The sequence below is a fragment of the Anarrhichthys ocellatus genome, unplaced genomic scaffold (genome assembly GCF_004355925.1).
Source record: "Anarrhichthys ocellatus isolate YVR2014 unplaced genomic scaffold, GSC_Weel_1.0 scaffold10, whole genome shotgun sequence".
Taxonomy (NCBI): Eukaryota; Metazoa; Chordata; class Actinopteri; order Perciformes; family Anarhichadidae; genus Anarrhichthys; species Anarrhichthys ocellatus.
In genome coordinates this window covers 7,557,314-7,577,421 of record NW_022280040.1, presented here as the reverse complement: position 1 = coordinate 7,577,421, position 20,108 = coordinate 7,557,314, and the positions used below count along the sequence as shown (strand labels likewise).

The 20,108-nt window shown below is 47.0% G+C and overlaps 1 protein-coding gene across 1 annotated transcript in view; it reads right to left on the bottom strand.

Moving 5' to 3' along the window:
• The window catches only part of gli3 (GLI family zinc finger 3), an 83,874-nt gene that overhangs the window by 36,891 nt on the left and 26,875 nt on the right, over positions 1–20,108 (bottom strand). The window contains exons 3-4 of the mRNA XM_031849797.1: positions 19,344–19,583; positions 5,194–5,299 (exon numbers count right to left, since the gene is read on the bottom strand). Coding sequence (XP_031705657.1) covers positions 5,194–5,299; positions 19,344–19,583 — 346 coding nt within the window. The remainder of the gene's footprint in view (positions 1–5,193; positions 5,300–19,343; positions 19,584–20,108) is intronic.

Here is a 20,108-nt window from a genome sequence, read left to right as displayed (position 1 = left end):
GGGACGGACTGAAAGGAAGTGACTCTACTCAATTATACTGCAAAATTGGTATGACTGAATATTTTTCATTCAGGTGACTGATAGTATCAGTGAAACTGCAATGCAGATAAATAAAGGAGCCTTCTGTCAAGAATAAACACCATTAATCATGAAGCCAGCTACTGCGTGACCGCCTGTCCCCCCGACTTACTCCATAGAGAAAGTATTAAAGAGGGGGGAGGATATGGGAGGGGGGGGGAGGGAGTGAAACCAGTGACTGCACCAGAGAGGGGTGACCTATGAAGTCACACAGAACGGGTTTTGGACAGTTCCAGGGGAGGATGAAAAAGTGGCCTTCGTCTCTCTCCCCTGCTCTCCGGTGACAGCGGCCATATCTGGACACAAATTATCAGATGCGATTATGAAATAATCATCAATTCTTAATGTAATTTATGGCTCCTGTTCCACATCCTGTTTTAGTCTAGACGATATTCAAATGTGAATATCAACAGCAAATCGTTAAAACAGACTGTGGTTTCTATTCAAGATAATAACAATAAAATATTATACAGTTACAAATTCCAGTGTTTGACAAAAAATTTGTACAAATTGTGTTGACGTTGGCCTGAAACCTTAAATGAGGCCTTAACAATGCAAAGTCAAATCACTCCTTGATGAAGCTGCACACTTACAGAACATGTCTCCTCTAGCTTCTATAAAAGCTACAGTAGACCCTTTTGTCTTTCCATTGTTTTGCATTATGTGTGTGTGTGTGTGAGCGTGTGTGTGTGTGCCTGTATTGCAATGCTCGGCCTCGTCCCATCTGGAAGGAGGTGTTGAGATAAGACCGCGGTCTTTATGCTAAGCAACACGCCGCTCCTCTGTGCCCAGATTGGGCGCTGCGACAACAGTTTATGTAAATAACAAAACAACACGGCGCACATCTTATAAAAAAAAGAAGAAGAAGAAAAAAAAAAAGCACCCTCTCTCCGCCAAAGGCAGAGGACAGCGACGGGGAAGAGCTGGTGTACGGAAACTGTGTGAAATCGGTGAGAATGTCGGGTGCCTACAGAGAATAAGATCAGTAGGTTGACGAGGTGATTCCCTTGCTTTTTGGTACAATCTTTTACATTAAATGTTGCAACAGCTCACACAGCCGTTAAGTCAATTAAATCCCTCCTGCTTCTTGGTTTCAGAGCTGAGGTTTGCGCTGCGATGACAGAGACGTGCAGCAGCAGCTCTCTCCCCCGGTGCCTCCAGAATACCTTCCAGTCAGGCCGCGGCCCGCAGCTGAATAAACACACTCCTGAATGAAATAACCACACACACACACACACACACGCAACCTCACAGCCCCCACCTGCACTCTCCCTCCACACTGACAGAACATACAGTCCATGACTTTATTCATGAGTCACACTGAGAACTTCTATTTCTGAACTTTTTTTTGCCATCTTTGAGTTTTAGATTATCGCTTTTGTTAAAGACATTAAATCCTTAACACAGTTCTGTAAATAATTTCAAAACAGAAAGATATATATATATATATATATATATATATATCCAGTATATAAGCTATCTAGTGTTTTGGTGTATAATAAGTGAAGACTGGATTATAAATGTTTTACTTTACCTCTCTAGATAAATGTAAATCTTGTGGTTCGAAGTGAAACGTTTGTTCAGAAGTTCAGATGCTTCCACAAATATGTTTGTTTTCAAAACCTTTCAATCTTGTTGTATTGTACAGATAAGTATTTCATTACAAATCCACAATCACAGTGAAAAACAAGTCAAAGCTCAAGGCTTTCTATTTGCTGTACAACTTTACAAACACCTATATGGACTCTCTTATTGACTAATTCTTCCCTAAATCCACATGCGATAGCTGTGCAAAAGGTTGGGAGTCAATTGCTTATCCCATAAGAATGTTTTGTTGTTTTAGTGGCCCCCATTCACAGCACGAGGGCCGGGGACTCCAGAATAAACCCCGATGCTGATAATTGACTTGTGTCGAATACCTCTGTTTGTTCTGAGCGGTCTCCGGGTGACCGAGAGCCGGCGCTGAGCCGCATGAGAGGCCTGTTTTGTTTTGTGTACCGTGGTCAGGCAATAAAGCTGCAATGAAAGGAGCGGTCTCTTCTCTTGGCCCCCGGCCTCCCCCCCCCAAAAAAAACTCCCATTAAGCCAGTCCCGCACAATGGAGGTGGCAGAGGGGACCAGAGCTCCCATGGAGAGCCTGCTCTTCACCGATCAATGTGTTTATTTAAGCAGGAAACATCTTCTCTGGAGCACGAAGGGCTCTTTCTCCTTTTAGGTTGAGACTGGAGGGTCAGATGTTTCCAGACCAGAGGCCAGCAGATGAAAACGCGCAGGAGAGACGTTTGCTGGTCCTGGATCAGAACACGACATTAAGGTTTTGCTTAAGTTGTAAGGTTGTGGAAACGCAGAAGCAGCTTGTTGTTAGTTGGCATTGGTTTCATTTTAAACTGGGGTTGTTGAAACTCTCCTCCATGTGAATATACGAGCTCCTCAGTAAAGCAAGCATCCACAGGAAGAGACCCCCACCCCCCCTCCTGACCCTGAGGCTTTAATATTGAATGGCACATTGGTGCCTTCCCCACAAGAATTCATAAACTAAACGATTAGCCTCTGTCTGTAATTGCGCTCTCCCTTGCCTAATAGGGGCGGTGAGGTAAAGAGGGAAAAAAACAAAGGACAGTTAATTTGTGATTTCCTCTGCTCATTTGAAGGCAAATTAAGTGTCAAGCAGCTAATATGGAGCATATTTCATTTTATGAGCTTTTAATTTAATTCTACCGCCTCGTATCGCTGGAGCCCGTTAGCTGCGCTGCTAACACTCGCTCCTCGCCTGAAAACGGGGCCCATAAATAAACATGTTTCAATTAGGCCCTTCACAGTAATAGGATATGATTCTGTTCATTTGCCGCGTACGGATGGTGGATGTGTCATTGTGGCGGAGAGGAAACAAGCTGCTGGGAGTTCAGCGGTGTTTTTTCTCCGGACACGGACGCCCAGTGGTGACTGGCTTGCGTGCGTGGCGGGGGGAAGCTGGCTGGATTGATGGAACTGCCGCAGGGCCAACCCAACTGTAATTACAGGCCGTAATGAGAGGCTGCATGGGGAAGTACTGCAATAATAGTCCCTGTGTACTTAGGCATATCTTTGAGAGGGCTAATAACGATTAATTCTGCTCACCGAGGAGAACTTGTCTTAAAACAATTCAATATTTCTCCATAAGCCGCCTCCTGCCCTCCATTTCCCTGAGGCGACAGCTATACGTTGACTGCCTCTATTTGCTCGGCCTGGTTACAAGCAACATTGCTGAGTCCAATGCATCACTTCTAAATCCTCAGTTTACTTTTTGGCTGCAGTTCTCCGGCCCAAAAGTTTGTCTGAAACTTGCACAAAGCTGAACCTGGAAGTGTAATTAACCTACAATTTGCCGTCAGGTGGTTGGACCCAGCTGTAATAACTGATGAGTGCTTCTTCTCACTGAGGAATTCCGGTGCCGCTTTTTTAATCAAGCAGGCAATATTGTTGCTTCCCTGCGCAAAGACTCCAAAGTAGTTGGGATGATTTCTGCATGAAACCCACGTAAGTTCACAAGATAACGTGCGCGACAGCGAGTTCACAGATTTAAATAAGGCTGGCCACTAAACAGCCGTCTTATAATAATGACAAATAGTTTCCCTCAGCGTGGCGAGTCATATTAAACAGCTCTATGCTTAATGGCTTGGATAAATAGGCCATGAGTAGCATGGCAGAGCACGGCCGTGTTCCCACTGACAGCAAACCAAGCGCATAGATAATGCCTGTCCGGACAGAGTGACTGAAGACACCGGCACCGCGTAACTTCTCCCCCTTAATTCAATTCCCCGGCTCCATGTTGTCCCTCCACCCCCTCCTCATTTCTTCCCTTCCCCTCCCTAACCTGTGCTCCACATCGTACCAAAGCACTCCTGACGGATAACAAGCCAGGCTGTTTGTTCAAGCCTATGTTGCCGGCGCGTGTTCGCCCCATTATCTCTGCATAAGCTAAATGCTAAATTATATTTGCCATTTTGTTTGCAGTGACACGGGGCATCAATCACCTCCCCATTTTTTTTTTATTTCCTCGCCTCTCTCTCCCCCTCTCCCCCCCCTTGCTGCAGCCCCTGAGTAGGAGATGAGGGGTTGAGAGGTAGGGTGGGCCGGAGGTGGGGAGGCAGACAGGGGAAGGGGGGGGGGACATAAAAAATTCATTACGCTTAGTGGCACATCAGCAAGGGAGAGATATGACTCCTGAGGAGGAGAAGGGGGGAGTTGATAATGATGAAGAATATCAAACATAATGCGGCCCAAGTAGCTGCCCCATCCAATTTGTCCTCGTCGCGCCGTGATCGCTTCCTCCATGTCTGCGGGTAGGAAACAAGCGCCGCAAGGACGATGAGGCATCTCCGAGTGGTACCGCTCACCGGTCAGACACAAGGAATACAAATGATGGAGAGGAGTAGAAGACAGAAAGAGTATTTCTGCAGAGTAAATTGTGCATGAGTGTATGTAAGTGAGCGAGCTGATGGAATGCTTTGAAGTCCTCTGCTGACCTGGACATCACCGTCGGAAGGGAAATACGAGACTACTGTAATAAGAACTTCCCCTGCTTATAAATACTTACCGCTCTCTCTTACGAGGCATGACACCATGTTTTACTCTACTTCATATTTGATAGCCCGCACGTGCGCGTGATTGGATGAGGCGGGCTGGTTAGCAGTGTGCGGCTTGTGTGTCAGGAGCCCATCTGTGTCTGTCAGAGACGGGTAGATGTCAGCGGAGGCTTCCTTCTCCTGACAGGGCTTGATCACTGCTCTTATGAGGATCGCACGCTCCCAGGCTCCCCCCCCCATTCACCCTGCTCTCATTTCCGTGTCTCTGACACATGTTCATTTGCGTGTCTCTGACATGCGGATCATGTTGCTCACGTACAGGGGCCGTGGCCTTTGATCCTGAAAGGCAAAGAGAGGCGCCCAGCAGCCACGCATGAGGATGCTCCACGCCCACAGGCGGAAGGACGTTTCGGAGCTTGATTTGTATCACCATTAGGGGAGCGGGGAGCTCGCCAGTGATGCCTGTGATGCAGCTGAATCAAACGTGTTCTCAGGTATGATCGGCGGTATTTTGGTGTGTGTGTGTGTGTGAGCAGTTTGAGAGACTTACACATGAAGAGGAGGCACAGGGGAAGGCTCGTAGATGTAACGTCCCTGGGTATGTCTGTCGTCAATTGGCACAGGAGGATGGAAGGTGGGGAAGAACTGCGGCGCAGCTGTATAGAATAACAGGAAGAGAAAGAAAAATAAATATAAGACATTTTCTTTACACTTTGCAAGAGCCCTGGTTCCTCTGAAACATGACATCGTCATGTGACTGTATTCCCTCCTCAGCTAATCTAAATAGCAGCTGTAATGAAAGGCAGTGGATGATGGCTATCTTTCGGGCAGACCCGCCCAAATGAGACCTCATCAAAAGCTGCACTGCTCCAAAATGTTCACTGAGGAAGTATTTTGCAAATGTCTCTAGGCTGCTAGGAACTCACAATAAACAGCGATAAATAACCGTAAGAAAAGCAGCCAAATGGCATGTTCCTCACCGTACCAAGCATAATATGGTTTCGCACAAAGGATAACGTCTAAGTACAACTGCTGAAACGTACAAAAGCGAGAACAAAAACATCCTTTTTCCGTTTCAGTGTTTAGTCACAACTGCCAGAGAGAATCGAGAGGCTTCTTTTTTGTTCTCCCTCCAGATAAAACATTGAAACATTTGCATAATATGAGCTTCCAAGCCGTTTTCTATTTTTACCCCCGAAATTGCCACCAGACTGAATTCACATCTTTACGCGCTCACCTCCTAACCTTAACTGCACTCCACACGACTGTCTTTAAAAACTAAAGTCGGAATTTTGTGTTGCAACCGTGCATCCGTTATTGGACAAGTTGCAACGAGCGAACCGTGAATTTTGCTGTAACGCTGCCTACCTGAGGGTCGAGTTGTGAAACTGAAATGAGTTAAAACTTGCACGGACTAATATGCAACACAGGGGTCCACAGAGCAACAATTCACCTTTTCATTCACACACTATATGGACTCAATGACAGAACACTTCACTTTATTGCCTGTCGACTGACACCATTGCCAAGTTGTGTATCACCACCCTGAGGCAAAGCATGTGTCAACATCTGCATACCTTCACCCAGCAAGTCTCTGAGGCTGCGAGCTATGTGTTTTTTTTGCTTGTAAACATTTGTCGGCCTGCGCCAAGAGGGCGGATGGCCAAACGGCGGGGTGCCCGACAGCTCTCCGAGTGTTGCTCCACGCCGAGCGCAGCTGCATCGCTGGGCAACGCAGCAGGTGTTGATCCCCCAGAACCTCTCAGGTGTGCTTACCTCATCGCTAAGTCATTAGCTTGAGCCGACACAGCTACAATCAAAAGGGGATCAGTTTGGGGTTGTTGGTAATACTGCACTGTTAGAATGCAAGTCTTAAAGGTGCACAAAACGAGAGTCGGAGCATCCGATTGCCTCTCAACGGCTCTCAATAATGACGACACCTGAGCCATCGGCAAAACGGTGCTAACAGCACGAACTACAGCAAACGTGCTGACAGAGCTAACAGTGTTTACCTAAAGGGGAACCGGAGGGTAGGTGCTACACTTCTGCATGCACAAACATGCACTAAGAGCTTGCACGGCCGGCCCGGCTATGTCAACAAAGAACGGGGAAGCTCGGATAACAACACACACAGAGGGAGAGCGACTTCATTCTCTGCTCAGATAGACACTACTCCACTATATCTTTACTCAGTAAATAGTTGTTTGCTGCTATATTAATGCTCTGAATTGACTATTGTGCTTCAATAAAGTTGGGGGGCTTTATGGAAGAAGAAGCAGATAGCCAAGATACCCCGACTTTTAGTCCCTCATGTGGGTCTCCAAGTTAAAACCGAGACACGCGGGTGATGTAACCTGAGTAACATTCTAAGACTTTGGAAAGCTTGCTCCAGAGCCAAATACAATACTATACATATGTTTTCCCATGCTATATAGGGCTCCCCATGATAAGAAAATAGAATTTGACATGTTGGTGGAGTGTCCCTTTAAGTCTACAACACTGGCTCCCTACAGCGTGCGTAAAGACAGCAACACCCACCCACCTGTAGCAAAGAGGCGGACATCCCTGCAACAGTTAACCATATTCCCCGTGTTGATGAACCAGAAAGCAGCTTTTTTTTTTGGCCCAATCTACTGAATGTGGATCTTGAATACAATGAATAGGGAATAACTTGTTGAGGAGGGGATTGGTTGGCTTTTCAGATGAGGAATCAAGAGAAATAATGCACAAACAACTCTATCCATATATTATTTACACATTGCACAATAGTGTTTGCTTGAAATGAGTCAAAATAAAACTGAGGCAAACTTTTTGAATGGGTTTTCATCTTATTTTCTTAATAGCAAAGATACAAAAAAACTCCTCCAAGCAGCTCTGGCAAATATCTGACCGCTCAGCCTCTTGTCTGTTTGATAGTTTCCTCCTGATGACTCAGTTTTGGCTCGGCTCACCTCGGCTGAGCTGCTGAGGGGGGGGATAAGGGTTTATGGGATAGAGCGATGGGCTGGTGGTAGAATCTGCTTTGTTTACTCTCCGCTCCGGCTGTCGGCCCTTGGCTGTCAGAGTAGGAAACGAACCTTCAGGTTCACCGAGGTCCACGCTCTGTGTTCTGGCTCGCCTGGAGTAAAAGCCTCATGTTCTCTAATCTTACTGAACTTTAAACTAACCTCTGTCCTGTTAGGTAATGAGGGATGACTCCAGAGATTACTAACTGTGAAATCATTTTAAAGACGCCACCCCTTCACCCCCGCAACACACACCTACAATCCCACATCCGCCTCTCCTCATTGAATTACCCAGATCCCCCCTCTGTTTATGTCTCTGGAGCTCCTCATTCAGCACAGCCCTGCGCCTGGACTGGACTCTTTTTTTTTTTTTCTTCTTTCTTCTTGCTCCTTCATCATTCTTTCCTTCCCCGCCTCCCTCCTCTCGCCGCGGCCGCATGGCAAACCGTTCCGCCGAGGTTTATTTAAATCAAACTCTGAAGTTTACTTTACCACGGCCCTATCTAAATAGAGCCTGCCACCTCTTTTACGCCGGCACAGCTCTCCATTAGCGAGGCAAACAGCTCTATGTCACTAGAGGGAATGTATACAGTTGCAAAGAACAGAGGGCAGAGGAAAGAGGAGGAGGGGGGGGGGACTCCATCCTGCAATCCATCTCCAGTATTTCCTGTAGAGACTCCATACTGTTTACTCCGGGACTAAATTGCCCCTGCTCTTCTGGATATTCACGGTTTTTCTCGTCTCTCTAGTACAGAATACAGCTGGAGGGCACTTAGGAAGTTGACACACGCGCCACAGTTTTTACCTTCCCACTGCGGCCGCACACACCACAGCAGCTCCAGCATTCCTGGGGAAAAGTGTAATCACGACGGTTTTGTACCGGGGCGCATTCGGTAAACCACCACTGGCACAGTGAGAGGGGTTGAAGAAGTCATCTCAGCCGATCCAACACCGAAAGTCACGAACACCGCATGTCATAGATTGAAAACTTTTTTGGAAATATAAAACATTTTGTGCAGCTCTCTACCAATCCAGCAGCTCTTCAGAACTCCTCGCAGACATTTTAATGACTCCGGAGCAGCAGTTTTCATTTTTGGTGTACATTTTTTCCTTTTTTTTTTTTTTATTCTTTGAGCAAAGAGATGGAAGTCATTAAGAGATGATTACAAATGGGTCTTAATGAAAGGGCAATTAGAGGCAAACTTTGACCAGGCTCATTAATTCTAATTCAACACAAACACACCGTGCTCAAGACCAAAAGCCAGCTTCCCCTTCATTAAAGAAAGGATGGTAATTGCCTTGTCCTTTATTGGACACTTGAATAATTTCAAAAGAGGGGGGAGGACAAGGGGAGGATAAAGCCTAAAGCACATCATTTGCAATATCCTTATTGGTTAATCTCCTTTCATAACCGCAGTTTTACCACAAAGGATCTTCGGAACGCATGTGATGTGATACTTTAGGAGAATCTGAGCTGTCGCTCACAAGTCTGATTTGGGTTTTGATAACACACAAACAATTTCTCATCTTCCTCTTTTGTTGTCAACTCAGCATTGTGAGTGTATTGTCTTGACTGCTAAACCTGGGCTCCTCCTCCTCCTCTGGTGAGGGTTCACTGACTCCGCTCTAACAGAGTGTCACCCGCAGCCGAGGACCGAGCACTCCTCCGCAAACACTGCACTTCTCGTCGACGCTCCGCTGCGAGAGCACAAAGAGCCAGTGACAGATTGTCATAAGCGACTAAAGGCGGAGTGAGAAAAGGGCTGCTGGGGCCCTGCTCCAGAGGTTTGTGAATTGCTAATGTGGAACATATGAAGCCTGTGCCGGGGCTGCGACTGCCAGATTTCTTTATGCCACCTCTCTCCCCGCTCATGATCTCACTGCTCAGGCACGCTCGTCTGCACCGAGGCCCGCAGTTACACCATAACACTGCAACACTTCGCAGAGCGTGCGAAAGATGCTCCAGACTAGGTCTGTTTGCGTGTTGCTCCTTTCTGGGAGTGAAAACAAGAACATGTATACGTGACTTTTTGCAAAGAACGTGACAATGCTGATCTGGGCGTATTTTGTTACTGGTGTCACCTCGAGGTCTTTGTTGTAGTGGTCTCCAACTATTAAATCTAAAGACCGCTTTAAATGTACACCAGCACAATTTGCAAATGACAATGAAATATGCATTAAAACTATTTAATATTTCACAAAAAAGCAAATACTCTGATGTAAAGTAACGTTGAAACTCTCCGTGTCTCTGTGTTTGATTTGTCCGTTCTAAACATGGCGATGCAACATGGTGGAAACTGTGAACTGTGAAGAGGACCCGCTCCCTATGTAGATATAAAGGACTCATAAGCTCACGAAAACACAACTATTCTTAGCTTTAGGTGATGACACACTAATGAAAACATAGTTATGAATATTATATTCCATTTCTGCTAATAGATCACCCCGAATTGCAGCACACTGGCCCTTTTTCGAAAAATGACAGGAAAATCAATCAATCAATTCATCGTCATGAAATAAGAGCAAATTAATGAATCACACTTTGAGTAAGACTTCAGCTCGAGGGCATCTTTCAGTAAACACAGATGTGACATAACAGACTATGAGTATTTATCATGTGCTTGTACTCTGCTAAAACTACAAACTATATGAGGAGCCGGAGAAGCCCCATGCGGGCTATCAGTGGAAGGAGTTTGCACGCCGGCTCTCTTGTGAAGCCGAACTCTCCCTCTGATCAATCCCTTCACACCCCGTCTCTCATCATGTTTGCTTACACTGAGACCTCAAGCTGTTTGGACATGTAAATAACACTTTCGGAGACTGTTTAGCTAAGCTCGATGGGAGTTGCTGTTGACTTTTGGAGCGCTTTGCTTTAATTACGGGGTCCCAGATTGTTTCAGGTCTAATGGCCTAATTACCGCCGTATAAATTAGCCTAATGTTCTTGCCGTGCAGAGCCTTCTCTACTGTATGCGATGCTTGGGCGCTAGAACAGAGAAAGCTTTTATTTTCGGCAGAGAGCAACGGCACGAAGGAGGGAGAAGAAAGCAAGCAGAGAGGTTAAATAACAGAAGAATGTTAAGTGTTGCCTTGCCAATCTCTCTGCCATTCATCATATAAACAAGGCTGGCAGATCACACTCTGCCCTTCCTCTGTAAATCAATAGATTTTCTCTCTCTCTCTCTCTCTCTCTCTCTCTCTCTCTCTCTCTCTTCCGCTGTGTTCTCCTCTGTTTTCGCTTTCTCTGTCTCTCTTGCTCAATCGCTCTCACACCCTTAAACACGAACCATCTCTCTGTGGGTAAAAGTAATTAACATAAAGGAAAAGAAAAGCAGAGCAGAAGAAGAGGAAGCAGGGAGTGAAAAAAAAGAGGAGAAACGTCAGCTATGCACGATAAACAGGCTCCCGGTTCACGTATACATTCCAACGCTACTCGCTGTCGGAAGTCATTTGTCTAGACTGAACAAGTCGGCGAATGCCCATCCGTTCTCTTCATGGTTCCACACGTCTATGCATATTTGCGCTTGGACTTAATGTTCGACCAGCTTATCTTCAGCATCATTTTTCAATCGTCCACTTCTGCTCATAGCATCCACTTGACCCGCAACGATTCCCTGCCAAGCTGCATCTAAAAGTTTACAGATGCGTATCCCCTAGAATATTAGTATCCATTCGCGGGACATTTATCTGAAATAACAGTAAGAAACCTTGATTTCAGCGACCAGGAAGTAGGCTGTGCTCCAAGCATTTCCTCCCTTCCCTTCTCCATAAGTCACACAAATATCTAAATGGAGCTCCAGCATCTGCAAGACATTTAGCAAGCCGAGTCAATCTTAACAAATTGCACGCCAGCACGATGACCCTCGCCTTGCTGCAGAGTGGAGCTAAGCACGCACACTGCTCGTCCAGGGGCCCCCCAGCACCACCCAACCCCAGCTATACCCCGTTTTTTTTGCTTCCCCGTCCCCGCCTCCCTTCCTCCCCATGTATCCCAGTGTGAATCAGGGAGTGAAGGTTATTTCACGAGGCCTCTGCGGAGCGCCAATCTATCTCCTACATTTGGTGAATTCCTCCAGATTGGGATAAACTGGGGAGCAGAACAAAGCGCTGTGCGTTGGCCCTCCCCCCCCCCCCCCCAACCTCGCTCCAGCACCCTCTCTCTACCCTACCCCACCCTCCAGCCTCCAGATTTACACAGCAGTTTAGTAGCTGAAACACTGCGCTACACCTCTTTCCCCCTTCCCTCTCTTTATCTCTCACACCTGTCTATCTCCTCCTCTCCAAACAATGATACCTCTCAGAGAGAAGGGAGTTGATTTAAACCTCAGGTTAACTCACCACGACTCTGCTACATTTATTTTGCTTCAACTCCCCGCTGTGTGATTTATTCTACTCAAACACAAGGCCGCTTTAGGGTTTGATCCTTTTTGAGATCTATATTTAGGGATTGGGGTCACCCCAAAAAAAAAAAATGCAATTTTTCCACAATCTGTTTTTTAAAGACTTCCTTTAAATGCCTGTATCATAAATGTATGATAAATTATTCGGATTTACTACAACACCTATTTATGAGCCACGGTCATATCAGTGACAGTGTTCATGATTGCCACAGCTGTATCAGGCTACCGCATGACAGACTGACCCTCCATAGCCCCGTGTCACCGCTCCTCTCTAGGCCACTATGAAGGTGATACTAAAACTGCATGTGGCTGTGTGATAGTGACTGTGAGGCTAATACACCTGCATTATAATAACACTCTGGGCTGCTTGGGGAAACCGGACAGCTTCTCGATTCTGAATCATGCTGAGAGGCCGCTGACCAAAGTCGGTCATTTTAATGTAATTTTCTTTCCAAAAATCCCCATGCAGCCTCAAGTTGTTCTCTATTCATAATGTGTGCTATGAATATCAGCTTGGTTAAGATTGGTAATCCATCACAGTGAGTGTTTTGTCACCTTTATTTTTATGTCAGAAGTGCGTATTATCACATGGTAATGTGGTTAAAAGAAGGGGCTGTTTTAAAAAAAAGTGGTGCATTCAAGGGCATCCAGGATTTCACCGTCGGAAAATGGTCATGCATTCAAAACCTCCAGTGCTTTCCTTTTTAATATGTTTGACATTCAAATGGTATTTTCCTCCTGTACTGTAAGTCTATTCCTCTATTTTCCACCAAACCCATACAGGCATTAGACAAAGTCTGTGCAGGCCTCTAGAGGTACGTGGCCATTATTTGGGCTAATGGAGGAAACTGTGTGTCACGGAGCAAAGACAAAGCCCAGTGTCACAGCAATCAGACGAATGGCTGCTGGACTCTGCAGGGCCAGACAGAGGTCGATGCTTCTGGACCAATTAGGTCTTGTGAGTGCAACAACAGCCAGAACTCTCTGATTCTCTCCCTTTTTCCAATCTCGGTGCTCTTTGCGTTGCAGTCACCTTTGTCTCTCTTTCACCCTCTCTCTCTCTCTCTCTCTCTCTCTCTCTCTCTCACTCTCTCACTCTTGCATCGTCTTCCTAATTCTTTCTGTTAATCCTGCTCGCTGTCTCTATCTCTTTTTCTTTGCCTCTCTCATTATTCAAAGCGCATCCTCCTGATCTCTCCCCTCTGCCTCCTCACAGCATCCCCAAAACAAGGACAAAGTTGTAATCCATTTACTGCACCCCTGTCAACACATTACACCCAAATAATCCTAAAAGACTTACAACCAGGCCTAGGTACTATCAAGGGAAGAAGACGCAGAATGCACAGGGGAAGGCGAGCGAGAGGAAGAGGGAAGGGAGAGGAGAACATACAAGTGTAGTGGAGGAGAGCGGCAACATACGGAGGGAACTTGTGTCACAGTGATTTGAGTCTTTGTCACGCAGGTGGCGCCCAGGGGTTCCCTCAGCCTGGGCAGAGAGACAAACTGGGGCCCGTGTAAACCTTAAAGAGGATTAACCCTGCCGGAGCTCTTTAATGAGACCTGAAAGTGCCGGGCCCCACTGATTGAGCCGCGCTCGAGTCGGCTCCCAACGGTCCACCGGCCCAGTGGCCCAGCAGCGCTGCTGCAGCCCCGTGGCCTACAGCTGCCCGCTCACACTGAGCCACTTCAAAGCGGCAGTGTCTGGAAGGACCCAGAGACGGGAGGAAGGGGAGGCGGGTGGGCATGAGGGAGGTGGAGAGAGAGTGAGTGAAGGAGAGGTGGGAGGAGGAGGGAGATGAGGGCGCCTGGATGGAGGAATCCCTTATCTCCTCCAGAGAGGATGCTGCTCTGTGGTGCGAGATTGTCTGGAGCTGCCACCTGTCCCAGGCATCTTTAAAGGCAACACTAAAGCCTGTGATGGGCCTGACCTCCTTGAGCTACCATTCTTTTATGTCTCTCTTCATTTTCTGCTTTGTTACACCCCCCTCCTCCTCCTCCTCCACTCTCTCTGGCTCTTCTCTCTTTTTCCTACCCCTCTGTCTCACTTCTACCCTCAGACTCAGCCCTGACTCCTTTCTCTTTTTCTCCAGCGATATCTTACATTTTCACCAGGCTGCTAGAAACATTTTAATTACACTGTGTTCATCAGCCTCCTCTCCGTGTAGAACAATATATACCCGCGACCCTCCAGAGACGAGAGCAAGATACGGGTTGTTGGCTGAAGGGATGAGGGCGCTTATCTTTGGCCACTTTTTGAGAGGAATGCAAATACAGAAAAAGGAGCGATGAGATTTGGATACACGGGAAGCAAACATGAAGAAAGGCATGAAAGAACTCTCCCGTAGCACACAGAGGTGATTATCCTACTGGAGACTATACCGGGTAACTTGAGGAGAGAAAACCCCCATGAGCTTTTCGTCTTGTTGTTTTTTTAAGTATCGTGCTTAATGTTATTGTTGCCCGTGGCGTTTGCTGCAGTGGATTCTCCTTTTGGGTGGACAAGATGCAGCAAATCTTCATTTTAAGCCGTCACAACATCAGGAAAGTGCTATTGTTCCTGCTTGCCTCTGTGACTCAACTGATTAACCAATCTCATTTGAAAGGAAGTAAAACACACTGACAGATGTTGAGACGACGATACCGAGAAATGCTGAGTATTCTTCTTTGAACATCTTAAGTTCTCTGAAAATTCATCTTAATTCTTCTTAGCCCCTTCACATTTAATCTTGTCATTGTTAATAAGAACCGCCATTATTCTGAGATATTGCGTTCACACGCATCAGCTTTGTGGCGAGAGCACCACATGACCCTAAGATGGGGGTTTTTTTCCGCCGCACTTCAAACTCCGCTTAACCCCCTTAAATCATCATGCGCTACAAAGGGGCACATGCATGTGAGAATATGGCCTATCTTACAGCATGAGATGCCTCTAATAAGCTGTATAAAAGGGGATCATCTGATTATCCCTGGTGCGCTGGACCAAGGGGCCACAGCAGAGCGCAGGCCCATGTTGTTCTTTCTTGATGAAAGGAGGTGGGTAGAAGGGATCCCTCTCCGTTGCCTGCAGTGTGCCCCGGGCTTCTCTGTGCCGGCACACCGCTGGGGGACTACATCGTGCCACCGCGCTCTAAAAGCCAATATTGAAACAATCACAAAGACAAACACTTACCCTTGAAACAGGCACGTGTCTTCTCACCCCAGGCTCTCCTCTGTACTCCCCAGTTCTTTTGGGGGGGAGGGTGTTTGAACCTGTATCCCAGCCAGCACTTGTCATGTTTAAACCAACAAGAGGCCATAAAGTTTGCTCTGTTGTAACTTTTACTCCTATATACACACACACATTTTATAATTGCTCTTTTTTTTTTTACTCTCTTTGCCGCTCCTGCTCTTTCAAGACATATGGAAAAGTCCAGTCCATATGAACTGAAAGACCGAGCACTGTAATTAAGTGTGGCGAGTAGAGAGGCCATTGTTGTGCGGATCACGTTCAGTTTGGTGACAGCTAGCTCACTCAGTTCAGTGGTCAGCTGCATTTTGATATTGAGGCAGACAGACTGACGCCGGGGCAACGGCTCGCGTGCTACGGCCCAGTAGGCCTGAGATCAGCCTTGCACAGCAGTTTAGAGTTTAACCCCTGTGACTGGACACCCACCAACCCCCCCTCCCCATCCACATCATAAAACCCCGGGACTGGTTTGGCGCTATGGCTCAGTGTTCCCGCTAGCTTTCCCAGGACACAGGGCCAGTATGATCCAGGTAGCAGTCACCTTCTGCCAGGCTCAGAGAGCAGGGTTACAGTGATACATGTGAAGGAATCCTTCAGCCAAGAGATCCATACCTCCACTGCCTCTAGCTTAGCAGGCATGGTTTCTGAGATCAGTGAAGGACAGCAAAGGCTTTGGTGTGGGGATTAGGCCCTGGCAGCACAGATCTGGGTTAGATTTTTTTTAAGGAGCTAACCCAAAGACTATCGGGCTGATAGGCAGCCATCAAAGCCTGGAGACACACTTAATGGGTTGTGTCTACAATCATTCACTGTATCACAGATACAGTGCAGCCACAAAACTTATGTCACTTCTGCGCCAATATACTTAAGCATTGTCTCTAAAGCTTGGCAAATTTACTTTCCTCCCGTTGCCTTCGTTTCAATAAACATTCTTGCAATAACATTTGCAAGAAAGCCATTGGAAAAAGGCTGCACTTTAAGTCCCTCCACGGATGTGTGTAGTCTGACAAAGAAGGGCAAGTGTTTAAGAAAGAAGCACTTTAAAGAAGAAGATCCCCTTCGGAGGAAGCAGAGATGCTTTGCCAGCAAGTGGGCTCACTGTTGCTGCAGGACCACTGACCGGCTAATCAGCGCACAATGTAAACAGATGTCGGCGCCGCACATCCCATTCACACTTCTACACAATTAAGATCTTAAAAAAAAAAAAAAAGACTTCTCCCTCATTAATCCGCATCTCAATCCTTTCTTCTTATCCCACAGCAAAGCCCCGTGTATTAGTGTTGTGGTAAGAAGGATGTGTGGACTCTTATCCAGTGTTTGCCCAAGAAAAGCGGCTAAGGCTCAGGCATCACCACAATTAGCTAATGCTAACAATAGGGGCGATGTTTCCTTAGCGCCTCTTCCTTTCTGCACTGAAGTGGGTGTAAAAACCAGAGTAAACACAGTCTTAGGCCGCGGACGGGAGAGGAGTGGGAGATCACAAGTCTGGGTGAATAGCAGAGATTTAGCAGAGCAGGGGCCCCCGGAAGATAAACCCCTTTTTGCTCTCTTCTCGTTGTTCCGACTCCTACGCCTCCCAGAGCTTCGCCACCACGCTAACGACCCAGCGACCAGGTGTGGGGAAGCCGCAGGTGCCGTCGCATTTAGGCACATTAAGCACTGACACACACCAGCGCTAAGAGTAATCGGATTTACCTGGCTGTCTGCTGCGTGGCGTGGCACACTATGCAAGCACAGCACAAAGGCTTAGGGCCCCCTCTCCATCACAAATACACACACACATGCAGACACCTGGGATGAATTTAGGAGGTGACAAAGCCCTCATGGAGAGGGACTACCGCTGGTGGAGTAAGGGATGTGTGTGTGTGTGTGTGTGTGCTCACATGCGTATGGAACCAGACACCAGAACAGGACCCGGTGGCTTTTTACACCTTGTGGCGCAGGAGTGGCGACAGACACTACAGGCTTCTGGTTCAAAGCCGCTAAGGGAGGGAGGGAGGGGGGGGGAAGTGGAGGTTTTTAGGGGAACCCTTTGGTTCTGCTGACCCTCAGACCACTGGAGCTCATGGGGATTGAGCTCTGGTGCTGGGTTCAATCAGACAGAACGGGACCGCCGCCTTTAGGGACACCCCATGTCCTTAACACCTGGGGCCATGAGGAGGTGTTTTACACAGCAATGCTCTCATCTCAGATCATAAGTCTTCCTGAGCAGAGTCTGGATCAGAGAATTGACATCAATGAAAAACACTGGAAGCCTTTCGGACTTTGTGTTTTTCAGTGTTATTTTCTTCTTTGTTGGTGTTATTTCTCCTTAAAGCATATCAAGTCTTAACTTTTTTTGTACGGGTTTTGTTAGGGCTGCAACTAACAATTATCTTTTTTTATTGATTGTTCTGACAACAATTTTTCAATTAATTTATCAATAACTTTGTCTATGAAATGGTTATAAAAAATCAAAAGCCTAAAGTGACATCGTGAGGCTGCTTGTTTTGCGTGACCAATAACTGAAAACCTTAAGATATTTAATTCACAATGATATCAAAAGGGAAAAGCAGCAAATTATCGTATATTAAGAAGCTGCAACTTGCAAATGTTTGGCATTTTTTGCTAAATAAAATAAAATGATTGCAGATAAATTGATCGACTTTTTATCCCAGCACTAACACTTCATACTTTTATATTCAAATGTGGAAGAATCAGTGCAGAAGGAGGATCAAATCTATGTTCATCATGCCTGCAGCTTCTCAGCGAGCATCGCTGTGCTCTACTCCACTCTGCCGCTTATGATTGCAAGTCGTCCAGCCTCTTGAGCCCCAATGCACAAAGAAAGCCTCTTGAAGCTCCACGGCCCTTTTAACTTTTCCTGCTGCTTTTGAACTCTCCATTTCAGACTGTGACTTTTCCGCATGACCCCAAGCCTCAGAGTGACCCCCCTTGCTCCCCCACTCCTACCCCGAGGCTTCAGTGGTCTGGAACCTCCAGAGCTCCTTCACACATACCCACACACACACGACATGAAAAGTGGCAGTGTTGCTGAGTTAGGTCAGGATGTAATGGGCAGTAATGTTCTGCCCTCGAGGGCTCTGTCCACAGCACTGGTTTTGAGTAACCTTTCCCTTAAAGAGGCACCTTGGTGACTCCCAGGCACCCAAGCACAAGGGAGCAGTAGCTAATGAACTGGCTGAATAAATAGAGTTACAGGATACTGTTGGGGTCTAATGGACTTTTCATTACTGCCACTGGATTAAAATCGCTCTGTCCCACTCTGTCTGCCCCAATTCAGAACCAATTTAACCAAACTAAACAAGCTATCACATCAAATCCTTGTCTGCAGGCTAAGTCCTGGCTACAGTGGCCGCTGAATTAACCTCCTAATCAGCCTCTTACTCCCCAATCATCTATCTCCTGTTCCCTCTTTCCACATACACACAAGCAGCTTCGCTTTCATCTAACTCAATCGTCTATCTCACCTTTTTTTTCCAAATTATCTTCGGTATCTTACTCAAGCCACATCTCTCCCTTCAACTCAATCTCTCAGGCTTCATCTCCATTAGTCTCTCTCTCTCTCTCTCTCTCTCTCTCTCTCTCTCTCTCTCTCTCTCACAGTCTCTGAGTCCCAGAGAGAGAGAGTAGGGGGTGGTGAGGTTTGACGCGGCGCTGCTTTGGGGCTTTGAAGTGTGTGTTGATGAGGGAAAGCAGAGCACTGTGTTCAGACAGGCCCCTAATGAGGGAATTAAGAAGCTACGCTGGCCGTTCCCCATACTAACTTCCCAGGCACAAAACAAGACAAGTGTGCATGCACGTGTTCATAAAGGTGTGTGTGTGTGTGTCTGTGTGTGTCTGTGTGTGTGTGTGTGCGTGTAGAGTGAGCACAAGAGAGGCTAATCTGTCAGACTTAATCAAGCATCTGGCAGTCCTGCCTCTCGCCTACAGTAAAAAGACAAACTTGGCCTCAGCGGTCGGGTTGCTAACATGCCCTTGAGCTGTGTAGTTTCTTTTCTTAACAAAATCTACAAGTTTTCCACTTTAAAGATAAATAATACCTACTATTTTGTGGCTAGTGGACTTACGATAGTGTGGGTCTAGGTATCCGTTGCGGGGGTCCATAGCGAACAGAGTGCCACGGTACGGCAGGGCATGTTCAATCAGGTGGGGCAGGGCCCCGTGCAGCTCCTTCTTGAGCAGGGAGGGCCGGTCTTCTGTGGAGGTGGAGGGCTCCTCGCTCACGCTCCTGTCTGGGCCGCGGGGCGCCTGGGAGCTGATGGCATTGCGCCTCTCGCGGTGGTAGGGCGTGCCTGAACTCTCGTCCTCTGCAAGGGATGATAGAGAGAGAGAGAGAGAGAGAGAGAGAGAGAGAGAGGAAGGGAATCTGATGTTAAAACAATGAGCTGCAGATTTATTTGAAGAATAAAAGTTGGGAGAAGCAGATGTGAGAATCTCACTCACTTCCTGTTTCACACACACACACACACATAGCCAAAGACAAGCATGTTCTGAACACCCGTACACATGGTGAGGAGGTCAGCTCATGTAGAAGGCAGGTGAATGGAGGAGCTGGAGATCAGCTTTGTATGCTTAAAACCTACTGGGTATTATGGGTTTGCCGTCCACAGCGCCAGATGTGGGAGTTCAGAGGCAGACGGTGAATGAGCAAATGGATATTATGGATGAAAAAATGGATTCCCATGGAGGAGGCAACACAGGCTTTCAGCCTGCATTCCAAGCTGCCCATTAACCAGCGTCATGGGTTTTATGAACCCCACCCTCCTTCATTTTCTCCTCCTCCCCACTCTCTCTCTCTCTCTCTCTCTCTCTCTCTCTCTCTCTCTCTCTCT